Raw genomic sequence first — 22653 nt, forward strand, 5'->3', positions numbered from 1 at the left:
GCATTTATGCAAATCAATAGAAAAGGACAACTCAGTTGACAATTGGGATAATATAGAAGGAGTGAAGAGAGCGAGAGGGGGTAGTTGAGTGAATATATCATATAATCGGCTTGGTAATCAGAAAGCTAGAGGATCCTCCGAGGAAGAAAAGAAACTGAAAAGGTCATCTTGTGTATTAGACTGTTGTTGTTTAGTCACCAAGTCGTGTCTGACTCTTTTCCACCCCATGGACAGTTGCCCACCAGGGTCCTCTGTCCTTGGGATTTTCCATGCAAGAATACTGGAGTGGGTTGCCATTTCCTTCTCCAGGAGATCTTCCTGAACCATGGATAGAACCTATGTCTCTTGCATTGGCAGGTGGGTTCTTGGCAGGTGGGTTCCCAGGTGGGAGCCACGAGGGAAGCTATTTTAGACTTAAAAAATTTTCTATAACTGTACTCTTAATTTGATTTTAAAAATTGCCAATTTGCATTTGAAAATTCAGTCATAATATGTATTTTTTCACAAAATTTAATAAAGTGTAACTTAAGAATTATTCTGGATCGTATATAATATGGTACTGCTATTTCAAAAGAAACTACATGGATCAATACAACTGAAGCAAAGTTTATCTTTGTGTTTGATCATCTTTCGCTCTATTGAAATAATAAATTCTCGATAATGAAGCTGGTGACTGTTAAGAATTATAGATAATTATCTAATTAGAGATAGTTTAGAATACTTGCTTTGTAGTTATAACCACATCAACAGATCTCCTTGGCTTTTCTTCCAAAATAGACCCCCCCCCACCGACATCAGTCCATTCCTCTTGTGTCTGTTATCATCTTAGTTAATTCAACATTAGGTCTCACCTAGACTTCTGCATTAATTGTCCAATTCCCCTCCTGTGAGTGAAGGATATATTTGATGTAGTTATTCAAATAAGATGAGAAATTAATGGTTGAGATACAGTTTAGATTTTGCAGAAAATACGGCAAACCAAGCAATTTATTATAAAAGCATCTTCATTTCACTAGAATGAAAATTTGACTTGAAAAGTGGTTATTATGTAGTCCAGTACCAAAGGGACAAATAGAGCTTTAGTTTTTAGCCATTTTGGAAAATAATATTAAATAGTTGTTGTCATATTTGACTTTTTATTTATTTGGTTTTGAAACAGAAAGCTTTTTAAAAATTGACATATTTTGTTTGCTTTGTTTTTGTTTTGGGATTTTTTTGTTTGTTTATATTTGTATTTTTTGCTAAGTCACGTGGCATGTGGGATCTTAGTTCCCCAACCAGTTCCCCAACCTTTTGATGCAAGTGTGGCATCTTAATTACTGGACCACTAGGGAAGTTTTAATTGACATGTAGTTGAGTTATAATACTATGTTAGTTTCAGATATACAGTGTAGTGATTCAGTGTTTTTGTAGATTCTATTTCATATAAATTATTGCATGATAATGTGTATAAGTCCCTGCACTATTCAGTATATCCTTGTTATCTGTTTTACATATAGTAGTTTGTATCTGTTAATCCTATACCCTAATTTGTCCTTACCTCTCCCCTTTGATAACCACAAGTTTGTTTTCTGTGTCTGTGAGTCTGTTTCTGTTTTGCTGCAGATGGCATTATTTACTATTTTATGACTGAGTTATATTCTTTTTTATTTATAATGTGTGTTGTGTGTGTGTGTGTGTGTGTGCACGTGCGTACATGAACACTCAGTTGCTCAGTCGTATCCTATTCCCATGGACCCCATGGACTGCCATCAGGCTTCTCTGTCCATGGAATTTTCTAGGCAAGAATACTGGAGTGAGTTGCATTTCCTACTCCAGGAACTTTTTCTGACCTTGGGATCAAATCTGTCCCTCTTGTGTCTCCTGCATTGGCAGGCTGATTCTTTACCACCGTGCCACCTGGGAAGTGTTTGTATATAATATATGTTATACATATTGTATACACACACTGTCTCTTCTTAATCTAGTCATATAGTTGATGGGCACACTTGGGGTGCTTCTGTGTCTTGGCTATTGTAAATACTGCTGCTGTGATCATTGGGGTACATGTATTTTTTCAAATTAGTGTCTTCATTTTTTTCCAGGTAAATATCCAGGAATGGATTATATGGTAGTTCTATTTTTAGTTTTTTGAGGAACCTCCGTACTAGTGTCTATAGTGGCTGTACCAGTTTACATCCCTACCAGCAGTATACAAGAGTTCCTTTTCTCCACATCCTCTTCAACTTTTTAGATAAATCAGTGGGAACAAATGCCTTTCACTATTTTAAAGAAGCTCCAGAATGAAATTCTGAGATTTTGACAATAAGAGTATATTGTCAAGTAGCAGCTGTTGTCTCAGAGACTAACAGATTGCAAATATGATACCAGAGAGAGTAAAAATCCAACAAATGCTAGAATTTTAATTGCATGATGGCAAATACTATTTTTCTTTATTTTCCACATTTACTAGAGTGGGCATCTATTTACGTGACCAGAAAAAAGAAAAACATTTATCGTTAAATAGGAAACTATGATTTCGTTCCTTGCTCTTAAGTCACATTTATCTAAGGAGTGGACTACAAACAGATTTTTATATGCAACAAGGCAGAGTATGATAAAGTTTGTAAGAGCTGCCACTAATGTCTTTGGGACATTGTTTGCATATTTGAAACAAAAGAGTTAGTGATTTTATGTTGGAAAAGATGACATTTGAAAGCAAGGAGATTATGCGATTAAAAGCACAGGTGAAAAGATTTAACTGTGGCACTTGGGAAGGTCTGTCAACTACCCCCCGCCCCAACATTTACTAAACAGATTGAAAATTTTTGTGTTAAGTATTCTAGTCTTAGGCCTTAAACTTGAAAGCTGAGTTGTTAAATTATAAGCTGATGAAGGTTGTTTATATAGGAAATACAAATTTATTTACATAAGCTTCTGGAGTACTTTAAAGTTTGAATGATCTACTTGGCTTAATCAGGGAAACAGTTATTTATTTGGTATGGTTGAAAACATAAGATTCAAAAAAAAGTTTATATAAGTTATTAGCCAGCTTTAAAACCTTTTTGTTGTATTAAGGTGAACTGTGAAACAGGCAACCTTATTCTTCCAGTAATGAAATCTTTATTTTATCCAACTTTACTAGAAAGGGCAACACATCTCTTATAGGTGGCACTTTGATAAAACAAAAGCAAATTGGAAATAGTGAGGGGAATTATATCAGGGATTCTTTTGTTTAAAACATATTCTTACACATATAAGTAACATTCTAAAGTTTTTACAGTATTTTGAGTAAAGCCAAGATAAAGCTAAAATGTGAGTTTTTAATTTATTTAAATTACTTTTATCAATATTAATTATAAGATTTAGATCTGATAAGATCTATATAAGATATAAATCTGATAGAGTGCCTGATGAACTATGGATGGAGGTTCGTGACATTGTACAAGAGACAGGGATCAAGACCATCCCCAAGAAAAAGAAATGCAAAAAAGCAAAATGGCTATCTGAGGAGGCCTTACAAATAGCTGTGAAAAGAAAAGAAGCGAAAAGCAAAGCAGAAAAAGAAAGTTATACCCATTTGAATGCAGAGTTCCAGAGAATAGCAAGGAGAGATAAGAAAGCCTTCCTCAGTGATCAATGCAAAGAAATAGAGAAAAACCATAGAATGGGAAAGACTGGACATCTCCTCAAGAAAATTAGAGATACCAAGGGAACATTTCATGCAAAGATGGGCTCAATAAAGGACAGAAATGGTATGGATCTGACAGATGCAGAAGCTATTAAGAAGAGGTGGCAAGAATACATAGAAGAACTACAAAAAAGATCTTCATGACCCAGATAGCCACAATGGTGTGATCACTCACCTAGAACCAGACATCCTGGAATGTGAAGTCAAGTGGGCCTTAGGAAGCATCACTATGAACAAAGCTAGTGGAGGTGAACTATTTCAAACCCTAAAAGATGATGCTGTGAAAGTGCTGCACTCAATATGCCAGCAAATTTGGAAAACTCAGCAACGGCCACAGGACTGGAAAAGGTCAGTTTCTGTTCCAATCCCAAAGAAAGGCAATGCCAGAGAATGCTCAGACTAGCGCACATTTGCACTTATCTCACACATTAGTAAAGAAATGCTCAAAATTCACCAAGCCAGGCTTCAGCAATACATGAACCGTGAACTTCCAGATGTTCAAGCTGCTTTTAGAAAAGGCAGAAGAAACAGAGGTCAAATTGCCAACATCCATTGGATCATCGAAAAAGCAAGAGAGTTCCAGAAAAACATCTATTTCTGCTTTATTGACTATACCAAAGCCTTTGACTGTGTGGATCACAATAAACTGTGGAAAATTCTGAAAGAGATGGGAATACCAGACCACCTGACCTGCCTCTTGAGAAACCTGTATGCAGGTCAGGAAGCCACAGTTAGAACTGGACATGGAACAACAGACTGGTTCCAAATAGGAAAAGGAGTACGTCCAGGCTGTATATTGTCACCCTGCTTATTTAACTTATATGCAGAGTACATCATGAGAAACGCAGGGCTGGAAGAAGCACAAGCTGGAATCAAGATTGCTGGGAGAAATATCAGTAACCTCAGATATGCAGATGACACCACCTTTTCAAAAGAAAATGAAGAAGAACTAAAGAGCCTCTTGATGAAAGTGAACGAGGAGAGTGGAAAAGTCGGCGTAAAGCTCAACATTCAGAAAACTAAGATCATGGCATCCAGTCCCATCACTTCATGGCAAATAGATGGGGAAACAGTGGCTGACTTAATTTTTTGGTGCTCCAAAATCACTTCAGATGGTGATTGCAGCCATGAAATTAAAAGACGCTTACTCCTTGGAAGGAAAGTTATGACCAACCTAGACAGCATGTTAAAAAGCAGATGCATGAGACAAGTGCTTGGGCCTGGTGCACTGGGAAGACCCAGAGGAATCGGGTGGAGAGGGAGGTGGGAGGGGGAATCGGGATGGGGAATACATGTAAATCCGTGGCTGATTCATGTCAGTGTATGACAAAAACCACTACAATATTGCAAAGTAATTATCCTCCAACTAATAAAAATAAATGAAAAAAAAAAAAGCAGAGACATTACTTTGCCAACAAAGGTCCGTCTAGTCAAGGCTATGGTTTTTCCAGTGGTCATGTATGGATTTGAGAGTTGGACTATAAAGAAAACTGAGCGCTGAAGAATTGATAGTTTTGAGCTGTGGTGTTGGAGAAGACTCCTGAGAGTCCCTTGGACTGCAAGGAGATCCAACCAGTCCATCCTAAACGAGATCTATCCTGGGTGTTCATTGGAAGGACTGGTGTTGAAGCTGAAACTCCAATGCTTTGGCTTTGGCCACGTGATGCAAAGAGCTGACTCATTTGAAAAGACCCTGATGCTGGGAAAGAATGAGGGCAGGTGGAGAAGGGGAAGACAGAGGATGAGATGGTTGGATGTCATCTCTGACTCAGTGGACATGGGTTTGGGTGGACTCCGGAAGTTGGTGACGGACTGGGAGGCCTGGCGTGCTGCTGTTCATGGGGTTGCAAAGAGTCGGACATGACTGAGTGAACTGAATTATATGATAATTTTTGGAGAAAATGAGAAATGAAAGGGAAATACTTAATTTTACCATCCTAAAATAACTGGTGGTATGTTTATGTATTTTCTAATAATCCTACAGTTTAATATTTTTAAAATATAAATATGCAAGGAGCATTATAGAGATTGGAAATGAGAATTAGTAATAATCACAGATGACAAAATAAGAGTCTGTGCTCTGAAGAGGATAAGTGCTTCTGGCCCTCTAAAGATAAAATATACTCTGCTCTTCTAAATTGGGTTATTTTGCTCCTTAGGTTTCTCCAGTCTTGCAGAATCTAGTATAAAATTCTCAAGTTTCCAGTTTACTACATAATCATTTGAGAAGAAAGAGTCAGGATCCTCTAGTGAAATAAACACTTAAATGATTATTGGGAACTTGAATTTTAGTTTTGATCCAAATTCCACCTTGTGACTTTGTAACTTCACTGAACCTCAAATGCGCTGAGCTTTAAATGCATGAGTTCAGTTAACAAATATTTAATTTGAACCAAATACGTCGAAGTTTATGTGCTATGTTTCTGGGATATCCTTAGGTTTAATTCTTGGTTAACCAAATAGCCTTCATTTACTATTACTTTTATCCCACCAAACTTCTTGGGGTGGTACTTGTCCCAGCTCAGCCCATGAGGATTACAATTAGATACCTAATTCAGTCCGGTCCTCCTCTGGCCAGTTCTCTAAACTGAAGATTGTTAACAATTGAGCCCAGATAGGAATCAGAGCCTGTAAATAACTGAATCATAAAAAGTTTAGAATGGTCATCTGTAAATTTAAAGAATTTTAGAACTTCTTTGCAAAGAATTATTTTGACCCTAGTAATTATTAGAGAGTTATGTTTGAATTTGCAATTTTTTTTCCCTCAGATCCTACCTGGCTTTGAATTACCAGTATGACAAATACTTCAATTTTAAAATCTTTGTTGTAGTACTAGTAATTAACTTAAAACAATACACAGAGTCGAACACGACTGAGCAACTACGCACAATAATGCATAGTGTTTATTAGGTGTTAAGCTTTGTTTTAGTTTATTGAAGGTGGGTGTTGTAACTCTCAAGGACATGTAGGTAAGATGCTGAGCTAGGATCTAACTTTATAATAGTTTGACTTTAGAATTCTTACTCTACCCCCAACACTGTGCAACTTTAAAAGAATACAACTCTCTGACAGAAAACTACTTGTGTTATGAAATATGAAGAACTTCTAAAAATCAGTAATAAAAGGCAACACAATACAAAATAAATAACTTAAAAAGAAGGCATAGAAATGGCCAGCCAGCATATGAAAAAAATGCACAACGTCATGCTTTCATCATGGAAAATAGATATTAAAATCATAGTGGGTTACCACTTTATACTTACTATAGTGAGTACAGTTTAAAAAGTTGAAAACACCAAATGTTGGCACAGATGTGGAGTAACTGAAACTATCATACATTGTTGATAGGAATGTAACGGTCCAGTCACCTTGGAAAACAGTTTCTTATATAGTTAAATATACTCCCCTATGACTCATCAATTCCATTCCTAGGTAATTATTCAAGAGAAATGAAAGCATGTCTACAAAAAAATATATAAGAATGTTTATAAAAGCCTTATTCATAATAGCCAACACCTCGGAACATTTCAAATGCCTATCAGCATAAGAAAGAATACATGAATTGTGATGTGTATTTATTTATTCAGTGAGAGAACTGACTACTTAGTGCTAACAGAGAATGAAGCCCTAATATGACAACACAATAAGTGAAAGAAGTCAGATAGAAATGGAGGGTGCAAGTGGTGATTCTGTTTGATTCCATATATAAGAAGGCCCAGAGCAGGCAAAACTAATGTATATATTGGAAACCATGTATAGCAGTGGTTACGTTGGTTACCTGTTTGATGGGCAGGAGGCCTCAGGGAATTTTCTGGAGTCATGAAAATGTTCTGTATCTTGATGTTGATTGTGTAGATGTGTATGTTTGTCAGAATTTGTGGAATTTTATATTTAATATCAATATATGTGATTATATGTAGATATATATATATATAAATGTCAATATATATTACTCAGTCAAATAAATGTCAATATATAAAGTAGAAAAAAAAGCAAGGAGTGGGTCTCAGACAGGCACTCTGACAACGGAAATGACAACTGGCAAAGAGCATTCAGAGATATTAAGTAGCACAAAATAATTATGTTGAGCCTCAATTGATAGTTGTAATAACCAAGACCTGTTTAATTTTCAGTGTAATTTTCTAAGAAACTCAGTGTAATTTTCTAAGAAATTGGCAAGATATTTGACTTTTAGAAAGAATATAATGTTTATTATATTAGAAGTTTTAGAACAAATGCTTAGATGTCAGTTATCTAGAACATTACTATATGAAACATTTCTTAGATTTTCTGTAAAAAGTAGTTGTGGAATATTGGGAAATAATTCTGGAACTGGAATGTGGTGTACCTCAAGAATAGTTCGCCAAAAAGAGAGCATGAAAAGACCAATTGGCCTGATAGGTTACTAAAACAAAATATTTCTTTATATATGTTTGTGTGGTTTAATTTCTAATTGTTATAAAAAAATTGAAAATGTGTCTGAGGTAAGCATGTTTGTTTCAGCATTTTATTTATAATATATTTCAGAAATGTTAGAAGCATAGAGGTATCACAGTTAAATGTGCTAGAATACAACAGTATTGTCTGGTTATATGCTAGGAGATGGACATACGCAGACAACTGATGGTAGCCTCTGTAGTTTGGTAGGATCCTTCATTATTTGTTCCATGGCAGTCAAATGTGCTTGAACTACTCAAGTGGTAGAATGAGAGATCTGTAATCTTTTATTGTGAGATTGGTCTTCAAAATAAAAGTTAACCTCTAAGTTAGTTACTCTGGGTTTTGACCTTTTTCAATTAGGTTACTTTCTCTGGACTGTCATGGAAGTAGTAAACACTTAGGTACCACACATTAAGCGATGTGGTCTTTGGTTTCTCAAAGAAGACTGACATATTGGCTGGTTTGTTGTTTATGGAAAAGCTAATTTCTAATCTTTGCATCTATTTTAGTAATAGTTATGCACGAGTGCGAGCTGTGGTGATGACCCGGGATGACTCAAGTGGTGGATGGTTACCACTTGGAGGGAGTGGACTAAGCTGCGTCACTGTCTTCAAAGTCCCTCACCAGGAAGAGAATGACTGTGCTGACTTTTTTATCCGTGGAGAGCGACTCAGGGACAAAATGGTAAGAATAATACATCTTTTGCTATAATTTTAAGTTGTACAGAATGAACTCTCTATGTAAAATTATGATTAGTATACTGTTATTTATGGAAATTGTTTTTATCCGGGATTGATGATTTTTTCTGTAACTCTTTTAAGGTTAAAGACAGCACAATGCCTGTTTTCTTTGCGCCTGGGACTGGTATTAATGTACGCATGTTAAAGGGGAGCTTCTTTTCTGATTAGATTTAATGCAAGAACATTCATGAATAGTCCCCCTAGTTTTTAAACCAGGTGCACCTTCCTCGCCTTTTCCCCACTGTTACTTAAATTGGAGATTGGCACTACCGTCCACAGGCCAAATCCAGGCCTGTCATGTATTTTTGTACAGCCCATGAGTTAAGAATGGATTTTGCATGTTTAAATGACTGAAAAAAATCAGTAATGATTTTATGAACGTGAAATTCAAATTTCAGTGTCCATAAAAAATTTATTGGAACATAGCCAAGCTCATTTGTGTATGTTTTGTCTGTGGCTGCTTTCACACTGCAGTGATAGAGTTGAGTAGCTGTAGATATCTGGCCCCTACTCTAGACTCTTGTGTTCTCAGATTCTTGCTCCTTTCATCCCCTATCAACCTAGGCTCATCGTGTGACTAGTAGGTGGCCATCCTAGGTTATAGCTCTACTAACATCCGCACAGATAAGTGTTTCCTTACATTCATATGTTTTAAATTTTGAATCCAACCTTTGGTAATGTTATGCATCTACTCTTTTAATTAATGTAGAAAACTGCTTCTCCTTTATTTCATTTATGAGCCGAAAAATAATCATATCTGAGAAGCTGAGATATGTTAATATTGTTTCTGCATCAAGCAGAACTTAGAAAATGAGAATAAAGTGCTCAAAATTTCCAAGGCTCTTGAAAATAGCTAAAATTCCCTTTAACTATTTTGTGAACTCATTCAGCATCTATAATACTATTTCTATTGAAAATGTGTTTTAAGTTTTGAATAATTTTCATATATAAATATTTTGAGTAAACTTAATTTTGATTCTTGGTTTCTGCATATTTTTTATTCCTGAATTATTTCAGTAATTTAAAAGGTTAGCTAACTTGTCTGTGCTCCAGTTTCTGTGTCAGTTAAATCTGATTTAATGACTTCCCTAAATCATCTTGAAAGACTTTTAACTCTTAATTTTTTACGAATTTAGGATTCCCTTCTGACGGTATATCTCAGTTAATCAGAATGTAGTTTTAGGCTTATAAGAAACCCCAGTTGAAGTCAGAAGTATATATAATAAAGTTAACATGTCATCTCTGAAAGTGTAAATATGTAAATGTGGTTCTGACCTTGCATAACACAGTGGCCAGCATATACTGATGCTTATTTAAAATATAGCCTGTAGACAGATTCTAAGAAAGAGCCCAGGGTGACCTGTACTTACATGTAATGCTTTTTGTCCAAGCTGTTGATGACTGGGAAGTGTTATTGGAGAAGTTGTAGATTTTAGAAACTGAGTGAAACAGTCACAGTCTAAGTGGTTAAATAGTCCACCTGCCAGTGCAGGAGACATAAGAGATGTGGGTTCGATCCCTGGGTCAGAAAGATCCTCTGGACGAAGGCATGGCAACCCACTCCAGTGTTCTTGTCTGGAGAACCCCATGGACAGAGGAGTCTGATGGGCTGCAGTTCATAGAGGAGCGAAGAGGCAGGCATGACTAGAGTGACTTAGCACACAGCACACAAAGGCATTTCTTAATAGTAAAAATGGAAAAAGAGAAGAAAGATATCAAAGGTGGAAAAAGAATTGGAGAAAAACATCTTGCTGAGAAAGCATAAGAACATGAAATAGATATGAAATAGAGAAAGAAAAAATCAAACTGAAACAGAACCCAGTCAGCCCTACATATCCATAGGTTTCACATCTGTGGATTCAAAAAAACAAATCTGTGGATTCCACATCTGTGGAAAATATTTCGGAAAAAAATTACATAAGATTCCAAAAAGTGAAACCTGAATTTGCCTTGTGCTGCCAACTATTTACATAGCATTTACTTTGTATTTGGTATTATCAGTAATTTGGAGAATCATTTAAAATATATGGGAGAGAGGATGCATATTTATATATGCAAATTCAGTGCCATTATATGAAAGAACTTCAGCATCTGCAGATTTTGGTATCATCAGGGGCCAAACAGACAAGGCAGATACTGGAACCAGTCCCCTATGGATACCAAGGGACTACTGTATTGGCCATATTAATGAATGTGGACAGTTTACTTGAAGATAATTAAATAAGGAACCAAATTTGCATCATTAGGAGTGAAGGCTAGTCGGAGAAGAAGCTCAGATTGATGTTTCAGGTGGTTGCTCAGAGTGTGATTTTGACATAAAGCTTAGTGAGAATAAGCCTGGGATTCAGACATAATCCAAACTTACTTCCTGTGATGAGACATAAAAAAGTGCCTTTAACGTAATCCTAAGGTGTAAAATAATTAACTAACAAGAAAATATGTCCTTTTGAAGGAAACACTGACCTAGGAATTAGAACTGTTGTTTCAGTTAGCCGTTTCTCCTTGAGAAAGCTTACTATTTGTGAAATAGGAACAATAAATATATCTCTGTGTAGGATTGCCTTATTTCTGTAGGGAATAGCTATAATAAAGCATTTGAATTGTATGTTCAAATCGTATGATCAAAGGCAGAGCAATAATACATGGCTCTAAATTGAAAATAGCAGTTTTGTGACGTCTCAAGACAAATGGGACAGTGACATTGAAATAAGCAGATTAATTGGCCTCCTCTGCTGCATAATACACTTCTAAGATACTTCTGAAGCAATTATAGAATTGAAGTATGAATTGGTTTTCACTGCATTTTGGGGTCATTAATGTCCATTTCTGTAGATATTTTTACTGATTGGTTTTATTTTAATCCATTTTCCTGGGTTCTAGTACTATAAAAAAGATGTTCACTGTGACGGTTGAATCCATAAGTTTGCAAAGTTCTTCCCAAGTTAATGATAGTTTTCTTTAAAACCCTTCTTGATGATAAACTGCATTTTAATACTGTTCCTATGTAATAATCATTTAAAAGATATTGGTAAAAAAAACTCTGTTCTCTGTTCATTTTGTCTGTTGGTGACATCTTAGAATCCTCTACCTTGGATGAATTCTAGCAATAAAGTGAGATACCTGCCCCTCATACCTCAGGAAAAAGCTTATGCCCTTTAAGAAAGAATAGATAATTATTAATGAGGTGCCTATAGCCACTGGCATAGCTAATAAACACTAGATATTTTAAAGAGGGCTTATAATAGTCAAAACACTGGTAACAGTGGTGAAGGTGAAAGATGACTTTTCTGAAGAGTGAAAGAGGCATTTGGTAGAAGGTTTTTCCAGTCTTAGGTTTACACTACTTGTTCTAAAAATGTCCTGTTACGCTTCCCAGAGGGTTATGTTTCACTCTTTTTTGTTTGTTTGTTTGTTTGTTTGTTATTAATAAGAAAAGGACCACAAATCAAGAGAAGGCTGATGAGGATTTTTTCAGAAAGGTGACATTTTGTATAGTTGGCTTGGTATTAATTCATTCATTTATTCAGAGTGAACTGAAATTATTTCCTATGATGCTTGCCTATAACTTGCTTGTTTTTGTGAGTTTATTTCCAAGTTGACCTTCTGCTGATCTACTTTAGAGCTTCCCAAGCTGTATGCCATGAATAGGTAGATATAAGTGGCAGGAGCTGCCCAGGCTGGTTACCTCTTAACCGTGAGGCTCCTCCTCTTTCCCGATTGCCTTATAATTGTTATTTTTCTGAGTACGCCTGAGGAAAAAGTTGGAAAGCACTGCTTTATGTAATTGGCTTTCATACTTTGTTGATAATTCAGAGAAATTTAAAAAAACACTAGGCTTTGGTGGTGTAGCCCAAGATAATCAAAGTACTGTCTTTCTCTCAGACACTTGGAGATATATAGAGTGGTCTCTGACAAGCATAGATTCTCAGAACCCTTTTCTTGATATGTATCAGTTGTATCCTCTGTTTCCTTCTAAATCTTTATAGCCTTGATTTCTCCCTTAAATGCCAACTAAAACTTAACTGTTAATTTGTATAGATAATCTTTACTATAGAGCTTTAGATTCCCCATGATAGAAACTGTTTTGTATTCATTTTTATATAGTTGCTATTCTCTATTAGTGTGACATTTTTATTTTATAGGCAGACATTTTATCAACTTACTATATATAGGTTAAATTATTTGACCATTTTTAGTTGAATTGTATGTGATTAGAAAATCTAAAACATTAAATTATAGCACATTTTAAAGTCTTTGTAAGTACCTGAATAAACTTTCAGTAATATCAAAATTTTGCTAAAATAGTTCCTGCTAAACGAAGTTTTAAATAACTTTGGGATCTAAATTAGCCATTCTTAAGCTTCTGTAGTAGGACAATAAAATACTGTAAATTCACTACTTAATGTTATTGTGCTTTTTAAAGCAGACTGTGCCAAGAGATGACAAAAGTGAAGTAAGCTATGTAGAAAGATACAGTCAGACTCTACAACCCCTGGATTACTTACTTAAGATGTTCTGTAGAAAATAGAAGAATTCACTGTGCAATGTTAAAGTAAACTTAGAAGATAGCTATCATTATGAACTTAGAATTTATAATAAGTTAATACTTGAAGAAAAAAATAGGAAACATCAAGTTTAGAAAGTTGCCAAGGAGATTATTTTTTTGATTAATAATTAGCTTGTGGATAAAAAGTGGTTTATAAAAATTAAAATGCCTATGAGATGTGGCACTAGTGGTAAAGAACCTGCCTGCTAATGCATGAGATGTAAGAGATGCCTGGGTAGGGAAGCTCCCCTGGTGAAGGGAATGACAACTCACTCCAGTATTCTTGACTGGAGAATCCCATGGACAGAGGGTCCCATGGGCAGTCTGCAGTCCATAGGGTCGCAAAGAGTGGGCACAACTGAAGTGATTTAACTCACAACACATGCATATGAGGTAATAGTTATATTGTTTAAAATGGTACATTTAAAAATATTTTTGTTGTTGTTGCACTGCGTCTTTGTTGCTGTGCATGGGCTTTCTCCAGTTGCAAGTAGCAGGGGCTACTCTTTAATTATCACATGCAGGAAGGGTTTGCGGCTCACGGCCTGTAGAACTCAGGCTCAATAGTTGTGGTGCATGAACTTAGTTGCCCCGCGGCACATGGAATCTTCCCCAACCAGGGATCAAACCAATGTCTCCTGCATTGGCAGGCAGGTTCTTAACCACTGGACTACCAGGGAAGTCCAAAACTTTCTAGCTTTTTAAAAATGAAGTTTCTTTACAGTTATTAGAGCCTACAGCAAAATTAGAGTATTTGTTTTTTAGAAAGAGGGTAGAGTGATTATAACATAGCTGTAGCTTTATTAAAAATGAGACTCATTCTCCTTACCACCATGGAAAGCCCCAAAAGAACAGGGAAGCACCTTTGTACCTTGGATTGAACTTTATAAAAGTACAGAATAACAGTTTTCTACTTAGCTTTTTCCACTGTGCCAACTGTCAATTTTTCCATTGTGAAACTTCACTCCTTCGCAGCACTCTTTCCCCTCTAAAAACCAATTCCATTAATTAACTTCCCCTTAGGACTCAGCAGCCCTCTCTCAAAAGAGACTGGTTCTCTTATTCACCGTAATACTGGAGAGTTAGGGAAATGAGTGGACTGGGAGTAGAGGTAATGTCAGCATTTTGTTCTTATTCTTCTCACAGAAAGTTCTATGTAACCCACACACTTAAATTTTTTATTGATACTCTCTGTACCATTCAGAACACCATCCTTTAGCTTTTGTTTTCATCTGTTGGTCTTAGAAATTCCCTCTCAATGCCAGCTTTTCCACACCGGACCCTCAGCATCATTTCTTGGCTATTTTACTTTTTTTCTGGTATTTATTTCAGCAGGTTACTCTTCTGGGTCTGCTTGTTACCAGAATTTTTCCATATGAGGAATTTTGTGGTTTCATGTCATTTCTGTTTTTTTCCCATCTCTTTCTGTACCTTTTCATGCTTACTATATTATCTGTGTGTCCCATTTCACTAGATTTCTTCTGACTTTAGTATCTTTTATTTCTTCTTTTAATCCAATCTGAATTTTCCTTGTGAGTCATTTAAACCACCCATTTATACATATTTCAGTGGATAATATATTGCTGAATTTTAATCTTACCTTACACTAAAGGAATATCACTGAATCCACATTATAAAAGGGAAAGTTCAGTATTTAAAGATGAGTCTTTCATGTAATAAATGTCTATTGAGCATCTATTTGCTAGATATCACTTTTCTAGGCACTGGGGATATGTAAATGAATGAAGACAGAAACCTCAGTTCAAAGCACAGTTTTACCTCTTTCTAACTTTTATATTGCTTACAATACTGAACTTTCTAAAGCTTGTGTCAGATAATTCCTTTAGTAGTTCCCCTCAGTTTCCTAGAGACAATTTCATCTCCTTAACTTCATCACAATAAACTTGTGTAATCTGACCCTTACTTCCTTGAGTCTATCTGCTTATTTCCCAAAAGCAACATTTCTGTGATATTGTTTTACTGAATTACTCATAGTTCACTAAAAGCATACATTGAACGTAGGGAAAATGTTACCCCCTTTTTTCATTAACTAAATAACTATGACAGCATATTGCAGGTTTTATCTGGAATGGCAAATGTGGACATCCATTTTGCTGCTGCTAAGTCGCCTCAGTCGTGTCCGACTCTGTGCGACCCCACAGACGGCAGCCCACTGGGCTCCCCTGTCCCTGGGATTCCCCAGGCAAGAAGACTGGACTGGGTTGCCATTTCCTTCTCCAGGGCATGCGTCCACACTAAGTCGCTTCAGTCGTGTCCAACTCTGTGCGACCCTATGGACAGCAGCCCACCAGGCTCCTCCGTCCACAGGGTTCTCTAGGCAAGAAAACTGGAGTGGCTTGTCATTTCCTTCTCCTTCCATCTTGCTAGTCTTGAGGAAATAATAATGCCGGGAACAATTTCCGTTTTATTGTCACAGGTGAATCACAGATGGACAAATGGGAAAGTTGAGTTGGAGGAAGCTCCTTGGGCAAATCAGTTTTGCTGTGAAGGGTTGTAATGGAAAGAAATGCTGATAATAACATTCATTTAGTTTAGAATAACCTGTTCGTTTTAAGGTCAGTCCATTGAAAAAGATAATAAATTGTACGGCTAAATTTTTGTACAGTGATGAATTTTGTGATCTCACTGCAGTTTGATAATGGTTCATTCTTGTGTATTATCGATATTCTTTGAAGAGGAAGAAATGTGCCTGCTGTATTTCTCTTCTCTTTCTTTGGGAGCAAAAAAAAATAGTACACACTCTGTATGGTTTCCTGAAAATTTAAGTTTTAGAATATTCTCATATTACCTTCCTGGTTGCTTTTATTTCCTCTTTTTAGAAAACATCAGCTTAGCACTTCAGCACTCTCTTTACAGATGACACTACACTTCCTCTTAACTTTTTTCATTTTCTTCATATTTTATTTTTTTAATTATGAAAGTATGATAACACATTTACCAGAGACTTGGAAAATACAGAACAGTTATTAATGCATACGATTCTACTATATACTACAATTCTTTTTTTAAGTAAATAAAATAACATTTTCAGTTGAAGTTTCAATATGAAACTCTCAAAAGTTGGTAGAGTGAATAGACAGAAAAGTAGAAGGATATAGTAGATCTAAAAAACACTATGAACCAATTCAACGTAATTAAGATTTATAAAATATTCATATAACAGGATGCAAATTCTATTCAAGTTCTCATAAGACTGTAAAGCAGAAGACATTGGAACATATCCAGGGATGTAAAACAAGGTGCAAAAATTTCATGGTCAAGAGATCATACAGAGTCTGTTCTCTTATCACTGTGGAATTATGTTAGAAATCAGTATTAAAATATTAAATATTTTTATTTAATAACAAAAATATTAAAATAAATTTTAATAATAATAATTTTTAAAATAATAAATTTTAAATAAAATAAAAAATATTTAAAATAACCTGCATATTGTTGTTGTTCAGTCGCTCAGTCATGTTCAGTTCTTTGCAATCCCATGGACTGCAGCACACCAGGCATCCCTGTCCTTCGTTGTCTCCTGGAATTTGCTCAAACTCACGTCAGTTGAATCAGTGACACCATTTTGTCATTTACTTCCTCTTTATTTGTTTTGAATTAACATCATTTCACTCTTTAGTTATTGATTTATATTGGTTGATATAGTTAGTGAGGTTCATGATTATCTTGGCTTCATCTTTTCCTTTTATACCTGATTGTAATATATTTCACATTCTTTCCATTACATTCTCATTGCCATTAAACTATTGTAATGGCTAATGTGTACATATGAATGTGCACTCAGCTGTGTTCAGCAATCATGTTTTATGTAGTCAGTGTTTTTCAGTTGTGTTGATAGGTGCGTAGTGGTAGCTCATTGTAGTTTTAATTTGCATTTCCATAATGGCTAGGGTTGAATATCTTTCTGTGTACTCTTTGTATCTTCTTTGGTGAAATATCTCTGTGTGTCCTTTTCCTGTTTTCTTATTGGATTGTTTGGTTTTTTGCTGCTGTGTTTCAAAAGTTTCTATTTTTATTTTCCAGATACTAGTCCTTTATCAGGATTTATGATTTGCAAATATTTTCTCCCAGTCTATAGATTGTCTTTTTAACCTTCATGGAATATTTTGTAGAGCAAAGTTTAAATTGATAAGTCTGAATTTGGCAATAAGGAGTTCATGATCTGAGCCACAGTCAGCTCCCGGTCTTCTTTTTGCTGACTGTATAGAGCTTCTCTATATAGCTGCTTTTGAACTGTGGTGTTGGAGAAGACTCTTGAGAGTTCCTTGGACTACAAGGACATCAAACCAGTCCATCCTAGTAGATATTGACCCTGAACATTCGTAGAAAGGACTGATGCTAAAGCTGAAGCTCCAATACTTTGGCCTTCTGATGCAAAAAACTGACTCATTAGAAAGGACCCTGATGCTGGGAAAGATTGAAGGCAGGAGGGGAAGGGGATGACAGAGGATGAGATGGTTGAATGGCATCACCGACTCAATGAGCATGAGTTTGAGTAAATGGTAGGAGATGGTGAAGGAAGCCTGGCATGCTGCAGTCCTTGGGGTTGCAAAGAGTCAGACACGAATGAGCAACTGAACAACAGCTCTTATTAAAAACCAGCTGAACGTTTTTATGTAGGTTCTCCATTTTCTTCCATTGCTCTGTCTGTCCATAGGAATCACACACTGTTTTACTGTAGCTGTATTGTAAGCCCTAATTGTGGGCAAAGTGATCTCTCCCATTTTATTTCTCCTTTTCAGTATTATTTTAACTGTCCTGGTGTCTGTGCCTTTCCATATAAATTTTAGGATGAAATTGTCATTGTCTACAAAATTGTTTACTGGATTTTGATAGGAATTGTATTAAACCTGTTGGTCAGTTTTGAGAGAACTGACATCTTTATTGTGTTGAATCTTCCAATCTATGAGTGTGATTTGTCTCCAGTTTAGGTCTTTCAATTTCATTAGCATTTTCATTAGCATTAGTAATTTTCAGTGTATAGATCCTAAAGATACATTCTGTTAAGTGTATATCTAAGTGTTTGGTTTTCCATGGAGCAATTTTATATACTGTTGTGTTTATAATTTTGGTTAGTGCATGCTCATTTTGTGTGAACAGAAATTCACTTCATCAGTCTTGTTGAACTATGAGGTTTTTTGGTAGATTCCTTGGAATTTTCTAACATAGGCCATTGTTGTCATCTACAAGTATGAACAGCTTTATTTCTTCCTTTTCCATCTGTATGCCATTTATTTCTTTTTCTTTCCTTGTTACAGTGGCTAGAACTTTAAATTCTGTGTTGAATAAGAATGATCATAGTGGACATTTTTGCCTCTTTCAGATCTTAGCAGAAACAATTAACTCTTTGACTCTTGAATATGATATTAGCTATAAAGTTTGTTATGGATGATTTTTATTGAGTTGCTGATAATTTTTATTATGAATGGGTTTTTAAATTAGATGAATTTTCTGTATCAATTGATTATGTTCACATCTTCAGCTTGTTGATACCATACATTACACTATTTTTTTTCCCAGTGTTGACTCAGCCTTGTATTTCTGGAATAAGTCTCACTAGATCATGGTATATAATCTTTTTATATGTTGCTGGGTTTGTTTTGCTGCTATTTTTTGGAGGAGTTTTGTATTTAAGTTCTTGAGAGGACTGGTCTGTAATTTTCTTTCTTTTGGTATTAAATTACTATCTTTGTGTGGTGTTGGTATCAAGGTACTGGTGGCCTCATAAAATGAATAGTGTAGTATTTCCTCCTGTTTTGCTTTCTGAAAGAGTTTGTGTAAAATTGATATTAGTTCCTCTGAAAATATTTGGTAGAATTCTCCACTGAAACTGTCTCAGTGTATAGAGATCTCTCTCCTCTCTCCCTCTTTTGGCCACTCTCTGCAAGCCTTGGAATCTTAGATCCTCAACCAGGAATTAAACCTAGGCCCTTGGCAGTGAATGTATGAAATCCTAATAACTGAATAGCCAGGGAATTCCCCAGAAAAGTCTCTTTGCAAGCTTTTAAATTACAAATTCAATTTCTTTAATGCCTATAGGACTATTTAGGTTCATCTGTTTTATCTTGGTTGAGTTTTGATAATAATGTGACTGTCAAATAATTGGTCCACTTCCAAGCTGTCTAATTTGAGTGTAAAGGTGTTTTTAGCATCTCAAGTACTCTTTTTTTTTGTTTTTTGAGGCAAGGAATACAGCTAGTCGGAAAGCTAGCTGACAGAGAAGATGGCAGACTAATGTCTCAAAATAACCATCTTCTCAAGTGCTCTTTGAAAGGCTACAGGATCTTAGCAACAACCCATATTTCATTCCTAAAATTGGTGATTTGTATCTTTATTTTTAGCTTGTCAGTCTTACTAGAGATTTATTAGTTTTGCTTTTTCTTTTCTTTTTTTTTTAAGATCAGCTTTTTGTTTCTTTTTTTTTTTCTCCCGTCTATTTTCAGTTTCTATTTCTGTTGATTTCTTTTCTTTGGTATTTTCTTCCTTCAGCTTGCTTTGTATTTATTTTGCTCTTCCTTTTCAAGTTTCTTGAGGTAGAAACTTCAGTTATTGATTTGATACCCTTTCTCATTCCAATATCCATAGCTTTTGGAAAGACTTCAATTTACTGTAATATAAAAGTTTCACTTTATAAAATTTAATCTCACTTATTAAATTAATCAAATATTACATATCCTTTGTGTGTGTGTGTGTGTGTGTGTGCGCTTCAATTTAAAGGTTAAAAATCTACAGCTGTCATTTTGTATTTGGATATTCTTGTGTTTCGAAATGGTTTTTGTGTTACGTGCATATTGCTGTGTAAGTCAGTTAACAAAGGTTCATGGCTGTTAAATTCTTAAGTCACCGAGATTGATTTCATCAGAATTGTATGGACCTCTTTCCAAATTATGCAGACCCAGTTGAGGATGAAGAGAATTATTTAAGCTTATTTAGTTTTATTCTTTCAATTCAGAGTTCTGACATCCTGTGGGGACTTGGGGAAAACATCAAATAAAGAAGCTGGGTCATGTTGACTGTGCCCAAAAATTTGCCACTAGGAGTCAGAGTAACCTAATTGTGACAAGTTCACTTCTCTGTTTTGTATCTCATCTCCTCTTCCCTCATAACACCCCATTTCAGTATTATTTTCTACTGATCCAGTTTCATTAATAGTTACAGGTTTCTAATGGTTTTCTATTTTTTTTCCAGTCAGTTTTGATAAGTTATAATTTTTCTAGGAAATGGCTGTTTCACTTAGGTTTTCAAATTTGAGATCTTAAAACCTTACACTGAATTCTTTATTACTTTCTAAATCTTTACTCTGCCTTCCATTTTAATAACATAGTCACAGTATAATTGTCATATTTAGGAAATTTAACATAAATATAGGGCTTTAATCTACAGTCCGTACTTCAGTTTTGCCAACTCTTCTGATAATGTTCTTAAAGCATTTTTGTTCTCTCAGTACAAGTAGCATTTAGCTGTCATGTGTCTTTATTCTCTTTTAATCTGGAGCAGTTCCTCAAGTTTTTTTCATGATATCAGTTCAGTTCAGTCGCTGAGTCGTGTCCAACTCTTTGCGACCCCATGGACTGCAGAACGCTGGGCTTCCCTGTCCCTTCACTGACTCCTGGAGCTTGTTCAAACTCATGTCCATCCAGTCGGTGATGCCATCCAACCATCTCATCCTCTGTCTTCCCCTTCTCATCCTGCTTTCAATCTTTTGCAACATCTGGTTCTTTTCTAATGAGTCAGTTTTTTGCATCAGGTGGCCAGAGTATTGAAGTTTCAACTTCAGCTTCAGTCCTTCCAATGAATATTTAGGACTTATTTCCTTTAGGATGGACTGGTTGGATCTCCTTGCAGTCCAAAGGACTCTCGAGTCTTCTCCACCACCACAGTTTAAAAGTATCAATTCTTCGGCGCTCAACTTTCTTTATAGTCAGACTCTCACATCTGTACATGACTACTGGAAAAACTATAGCTTTGACTAGATAGACCTTTGTTGGCAAGGTGATGTCTCTGCTTTTTAATATGCTGTCTACGTTGGTCATAACTTTTCTTCCAAGGAGCAAATGTCTTTTAAAATTTCATGGCTGCAGTCACCATCTGGGGTGATTTTGAAGCCCCCCAAAATAAAGTCTGTCACTGTTTCCATTGTTTCAGCGTCTGTTTGCCATAAAGTGATAGGACTGGATTCCATGATCTTAGTTTTTTGAATGTTGAGTTTTAAGCCAGCTTTTTCACTCTCCCCTTTCACTTTCCTCAAGAGGCTCTTTAGTTCCTCTTCACTTTCTGCCATCAGGGTGGTGTCATCTAAGTATCTGAGGTTATTGATATTTCTCCCAGCAGTCTGGATTCGAGCTTGTGCTTCATCCAGCCAGGCATTTGGCATGATGTACTCTGCATGTAAGTTGAATAAGCAGGGTGACAATATACTGACTTGATACACTCCTTTCCCAATTTGGAACCAGTCCATTGTTCCATGTCCAGTTCTAACTGTTGCTTCTTGACCTGAATTCAGATTTCTCAGGAGGCAAGTAAGGTGGTCTGGAATTTCCATCTCTTTAAGAATTTTTCCACGGGTTGTTGTGATCCACACAATCAAAGGCTTTGGTGTAGTCAATAAAGCAGAACTCTGTGATGTTTTTCTGGAACTCTGTTACTTTTTGATGATCCAACAGATGTTGGCTATTTGATCTCTGGTTCTTCTGCCTTTTCTAAATCCAGTTTGAACAGTTGTAAGTTCACGGTTCATGTACTGTTGAAGCCTCGCTTGGAGAATTTTCAGCATAACTTTGCTATTGTGTGAGAGGAGTGCAATTATGTGGTTATTTGAACATTCTTTGGCATTCCCTTTTTTTGGAATTGAAATGAAAGCTTACCTTTTCCACTCCTGTGGCCACTGCTGTTTTCTAAACTTGCTGGCATATTAAGTGCAGCACTTTCACAGCATCATCATTTAGGATTTGAAATAGCTCACCTGGAATTCCATCACCTCCACTAGCTTTGTTTGTAGTGATGCTTCCTAAAGCCCACTGGACTTTGCATTTCAGGATGTACTTGGGTGTAATCTCAAAAATGACAGAACGATCTGTTTGTTTCCAAGGCAAACCATTCAGTATCACATTAATCCAAGTTTCTGCCCCAACCAATTATGCTGAAGAAACTGAAGTTGAATGATTCTGTGAAGACCTACAAGACCTTCTGGAACTAACACCCAAAAAAGATGTCCTTTAAATCATATGGGACTAGAA

At 35.9% G+C, this 22653-nt stretch overlaps 1 protein-coding gene across 1 annotated transcript in view; it reads left to right on the plus strand.

Moving 5' to 3' along the window:
- SPRED1 (sprouty related EVH1 domain containing 1) overlaps positions 1–22653 on the plus strand; it is a 114164-nt gene that overhangs the window by 51697 nt on the left and 39814 nt on the right. The window contains exon 2 of the mRNA XM_065940461.1: positions 8620–8794. Coding sequence (XP_065796533.1) covers positions 8620–8794 — 175 coding nt within the window. The remainder of the gene's footprint in view (positions 1–8619; positions 8795–22653) is intronic.

The sequence above is a fragment of the Muntiacus reevesi genome, chromosome 7 (assembly GCF_963930625.1).
Source record: "Muntiacus reevesi chromosome 7, mMunRee1.1, whole genome shotgun sequence".
Taxonomy (NCBI): Eukaryota; Metazoa; Chordata; class Mammalia; order Artiodactyla; family Cervidae; genus Muntiacus; species Muntiacus reevesi.